Source organism: Amphiura filiformis, chromosome 3 (genome assembly GCF_039555335.1).
Source record: "Amphiura filiformis chromosome 3, Afil_fr2py, whole genome shotgun sequence".
In the NCBI taxonomy this organism is placed as follows: domain Eukaryota; kingdom Metazoa; phylum Echinodermata; class Ophiuroidea; order Amphilepidida; family Amphiuridae; genus Amphiura; species Amphiura filiformis.
In genome coordinates, this window is record NC_092630.1 from 74,460,374 (window position 1) to 74,466,121 (window position 5,748).

The following is a 5,748-nucleotide window of genomic DNA, read 5'->3' on the forward strand; positions in this document are numbered from 1 at the left end:
TGATGGTAGATCTTTCTAATTATTTCATCCTTATGTTGGTTACAAAGGCTCTTTTCATAATCCAAAAATGAAATTAGATTTTCAAATTTTTCTTTTTTGACATGTAAAATAAAAATGTAAAACATAAAAATGTTTAGTTGCAAACTGAGTAAAATGCATCAAATGTTTAAAATAAAAGAGATAATGAAAACGAATAATGTCCTGTAATAATTATTTTGGATCCGAATCATAATACCTTACCCACATACAAAATGAACCAAATCAACCCAGATTTAATTTCCATATCAGAAAAAACGTGTGTTTTCCTCAAAAGTTTACACTGTGGACATAACCTGGTTTGAAACCAAACTCTACATTCAAGAACGATATCAAGCATTTTCGCATTTTCTTTCTATAGTATTGACAATCTCAGTGCAGTTTTTCGGATAAAACTGTGAAAATGGGCTGGATTGTTATTATGCCTTGAGATACATGACAAGGCATACTTAATGATGCCGATTAACAAAGAGGAAGAAATTATGTGTTATATCGCGCGGGCCCACAATATGTTTTGATCATTTGATTGTCAAGTGTCAGCGATATGTTACGATGGTATTTGACACAAACACTTTATTAGATTTTGATATAAATGAAATAAAGCGTCACATTCCAAACTGTCGTAGTAGCAGTCGTAACTGCTAATTAATCTGATTTTTTGTATAGACCGGGCGGGTATAATATAATCTAAGTGCTGCTGGTGCTATAAAGAAATCCTACTTATTCGTAAAAATAGATGATTGTAGTGACGTGATATAACAGAGACAGAGAGAGGGGAAATGAAGAAAAGTGGTATTACGAGAGGGGATTGCAGGAATATGAGACAGGTAAAACCAAAGACGAGTAAAAAGAGAAAAACAGGGAACATATAAAGAGGGAGGAGATAGAAATATGAGAGAAAGTGAGTGCGCTTCATAGCGAGATGAGTAAGATCACGGAGATAAAGGAAGGCAAGGCAAGGAGAGAGATAGAGAGGATGAGAGGGCACAATTGTACCTGATAAAAACACAAGTAGCAATGCATTGATACAACAACTTATATCTAACTGATGATCTTTTCAAGTAGCATAGTTCGACAGCCTATTCCCTTGATACTCCTTCGTTTGAAAGTATCATCAAATGCGGGAACTCTTGAGGATACTGATATAAAGTGAAGGAAATGTGAAACCATTGTAACCATGAAATGAATCTGTTCGATAGTAAACGGATACCTACGCAGGATCATAGGATAGAATGCGTGACAACTATAACACTATTTTGTGTCTATTTTTTGCACCAAAAGACAACACATTTTAGGTCTTTTGGTGAAAAATATATATATATACAAAAGGATAAAATTTTAAAATGATGGACGGCTTTTCCTCCAGGCTACATACACCTTTAGTACATATCATTAGATTTATTAAGTTTACTTCGAGGACTGTTAAATGTCAAAAATATTAAAAACATCAATTTTAATAATTTGCCATCCAATTTTTATTGTATCGCGAATTTCAAAAAAATCGAAATTATATGATATCAGAAGTACATTCCTCGTATTCAAAATGCAATTTGATGTGTCTGATGTGCTCTCATGTCACACAAAAACAACTGTGCAAACGTTACTATCCGATTCCTTAAAGAATAACGCTCTTTATGTAAGCTTAGTAAGCAAAAGGTACATATAGGACTCGAAATTAAACATTAAAGAGAAAATCACTGTTGGCATAGAATTTGCTACGGTAAAACGAATTGAACAATTCAAATTTTTGTGAATAAAATGCTGGAAAATCACTCCTTTTTCTTATGCACACATGTCCAAAACCCACATGCCCCCCCCCCCACACACACAAACACACCCCTACACACACACGTTTTGTGCATAACTTAAAATGACGGAAATTATGGAACATATATATTCACGCGCGGAAAAATTCTAATTTCAGACTATTTTTGCCCAAAATGAAAATTTTGGTATTTGATGGGCCAGTGCTTGATGAAAACCAACCAAGAGAACAGGCAGGCTTTCAGAAGTGGTTATTTAACTGTAGACCATCTGCATGCTATCAACCAACTTATTGAGAAGGCAAATGAATATAACTTGAAGCTATGCATTGGATATATAGACTATGAGAAGGCCTTTGACTCAGTGGAACATAAAGACCTCTTTACAGCACTACGTAAAGTCGGAGTCAATGAAGGATATGTCAAAATTCTTGAGGACATCTACACAAATGCCACAACCAAAATTCACATTGAAAACGATGTTTCAAAAGCAATCTGAATTCAGCGAGGTGTGAGACAGGGAGACACAATATCCCCCCAAAATGTTCACTACAGCAATGGAAGATATATTCAGAAAGCTGATCCTACAGGAGAGGGAGATCAACATTGATGGCGAGAAGCTTACAGATATGAGATTTGTAGATGATGTAGCTTTGGTGACAACATCAGTAACGGATATGGAGGTTCATTTAAATACTCTGAATCAAGGAAGTAAAAAGTCAGAGGACGTCATTGTAGTTGAAGACGATGTTATCGAAAAGGTAGATGGCTATAAATATATTGGCCAAACAGTGAAGATGGAGGACAACACCAGGAAAGAAGCTCTGATCAGAATAAAGGCAGGTTGGAGTTGTTTTTATCTTGTGAAATGAAACCTCTCGAGCCAACTTCAACAGGAATGTAAGCATGGTAAGTAACATCGAAATCCTTTTCCTGAATATCAGAAATAAGAGGCGCATACTTATTGAGCTTCAATTGATGGGCCCTGTCAATACCATGCTCAAAGTCAGTTCGACAATCAAAGGTTTCCTGAGATTCTTCCAAAGAATTACCAGATCCGGTTTAAGGTTGGTTGGAGAACATTCAGTAGGAATGGTAGTGACACCGGCAAAGCCAGCTTCACCTGGAATGTCATGAAAAATGGTTGCATCCGAATCTTTGAAGCCAGCTCGTGCGACAGATATAAAATATTTCATTAACCATGTTAACAGAACAATAACAGTATGTTGACAAAATCTTGATTGAATTAAAGAACGAATCACATCTGTTGTCTTAAGTTAATTAGATATTATTGCATCAACAATTTTCAAGTCTAATCGGGAGACAAAAAAGTAACGAAGTTGACTTCCGTATACCATGTATACACGGTATACACGTTAGAAAAGAAGTAGTTGATTTCCCAACGTATATGTTAGAAATCGTATCTGTGGATCACATCTGAAGATAATATTAAAACAGAAGTCAGTGTGGATTACAACACTGTGCCATCATTCGAAACGTGAAGAAAAAACTAAGTGATTTGTTTTATATACCATGTATTACTATGTACTGTGGCTTCATGTTTCATTAGAGAATGAATTTGGAGAAAACCTTCTGATAATTACAAACACTCGCTGAGCAGCAAGACCTTCCCTCTAAGCTTTTAATCCGATAAGCTGATTATTTATTTGTTTTCATGAATTGGAAGACATTCTTTGATGTATTACTGCGCTCAATCATCTGAAATTACTGGAGCGTGAGGCACCCAGGCTGGTGGCTCAGCATAGTATTTTATTAACAGAAGGTTTTCTCCAAATTCGTTTCCTAATGTAAACAAAATTTAATGAAGATTAGATTGAAAAGAAATTCTATATTGACGCAAGCAGCGTTTTGGATGAATGATAGTTTATTAGCTTAATGTTGTATGTTTGCTCTTTTGTAATTGAAATACCTAAAATTAAAATTTTTAGCTAAATATCATTCCTAGTAATTTAAAGTAAGTTAGATATTAAAGCAGATACAATTCATATCCTCGAAAGTCGACTTTATGACATTATTTATATTTTGAAGAATCCAAGTGGGTTACAATATTGGATCCAAAACATAATAATGATAAAATTAGATGCTTTGCGCCCAATATTTATAAGTCTCCGTTGCTATGAGTTATAAAATATTGAACTCGACTACGTCTCATCAAATATATTAAAACTCGTAGCCCGGCTAATAAATATGGGCACAATCGATCTAATTTTATATGAAAGTATCACTGTCATACACTTGTATTAGTACAAGGACACTTCAGTAAATTTATACAATATTAGATTACTGTTAGGACACTGTCGTATATTGACATGCATATTACACCTGTCTGTTAATCCCTATGAAGTATGAAATATTGAAAAATACTAGGATCTTGCGTGATCACTATAATTGCATCGTGTCAATATAAATATTATAATAATGATAATTATTGATACTATTTTTTAATGATAATTGTTCAAGAACAATTTGAAATGCCTTCTGTAACACATTTAATCATGTTATTTTGGTTTAAACTTAATTGTGGATATCGTCACATAGAAGATGCAATGTTAGTAAAAATTTTAGTTCATTATGATCTCAACACAACAGTAAGACTTTGACCTTCATATCTGGAGGGAGACTGACAGTTCGGGATCAGTGACCTTTGGACACTTGACCTCAAACCCCGGTCGTACAATCTTGGCAACTTGTGTCTGTCCCCGTCGCGGTTGAGTAATGGTTGGTTGGTTGACTCTGATGTAAGTTGTCTCATTTACACCCCTTTCAAAGTATATATTTAGCGTCCCGGTCAAAGATTGTGACCGTGTCCAAATCAACTTAGTGGTCGGGGGATTCAATGTGGATGTACTGTGATACTTCCAACGATGTTGTACTCGGACGACGGTGTTCTAAGAAGCTGGTTTTCAAAAGAACTTTCCATCTCACCAATATAAGAGTCTGCACACTAGCCCTTCATGGTTTTTACCTGACAGGGGATGTTGGTCCAGTAATGGTGTTTTTCTTCTCGGTTTTGTATTTAATTACCAAAAGTGTACCGCCGAGTTTTGAGGTCAAGTGTCCAAAACGGTCACTTATCTCGAATTTGGGTCTCCAGATGAAGGTCAAATTAAGTGGCCGAAAATTCGAGATACGTCTTAATTTTGTGTTGAGATCATCAGTTTAAACAATTAATTATGAAGTTTTCCCAACACAGATTAACTTCCATGCTAATTTTAGTTCGACTAGTAAATGTGCTATTTCAAGCAGGCCTCCAGGAATGGGCATAGTGCGAGTCTGGAATAACATAAACATCACTGACTGGTACGTGTACAACCAGATACTATAGTCTACGAACTAAATCTCATACGGACCTTAATTAAGGATTGAGTCAACACCCATGTCAACCAATGTTTAATCCCATGACGTGTTAGGATAGACCCTCTAGAGCACTTTTAGGGGGTAGTAGATTCAAATTGGATTCATAGGGTACGTTTTCGGGGTAAAAAATTGAAAATGCTTTGATGTTGTTGAAATGTCTGCGACCTATCATTATTGAGCTATCCTACAAAAACCTCATTTTTAGGCAAAATGGCATGTTTTTGTTTGTACGGTAACACCGGGAGCCAAAATTGTAACTTACTCCGACCTGGGCAAAAATGTTGGCAACTTGCTCATCTTAATAAGAATCAAGAAACGGTATAGAACCTACCTTCTTGACTGTTTACTTTACTTGTTAAATGCAATGGAAGTGAGAGATCAACAGCTGCAGCCAATGGCCACGCAATGGCCTTTGACTTGTTTGCAGTCTATCTCAGTAAGTGACCACAGTTTTTTTTCTGATTCTATTCACGAACAATTTGCTACCATTTTTGCCCAAATCGGAATAAGATGAAATTTTGATCCATGCACAACCAAAAACGTGTCATTTAGCCTATACATTAGGTTTTTA

At 35.6% G+C, this 5,748-nt stretch overlaps 1 protein-coding gene across 1 annotated transcript; it reads left to right on the forward strand.

Annotated features, from left to right (window-relative positions):
* The first annotated feature begins 2,356 nt into the window (after positions 1-2,356).
* On the forward strand, positions 2,357-2,671 carry LOC140147495 (uncharacterized). The gene has a single exon (XM_072169274.1). It carries the CDS (start codon positions 2,357-2,359, stop codon positions 2,669-2,671), a length of 315 nt encoding a protein of 104 aa, XP_072025375.1.
* Positions 2,672-5,748: the final 3,077 nt, after the last annotated feature.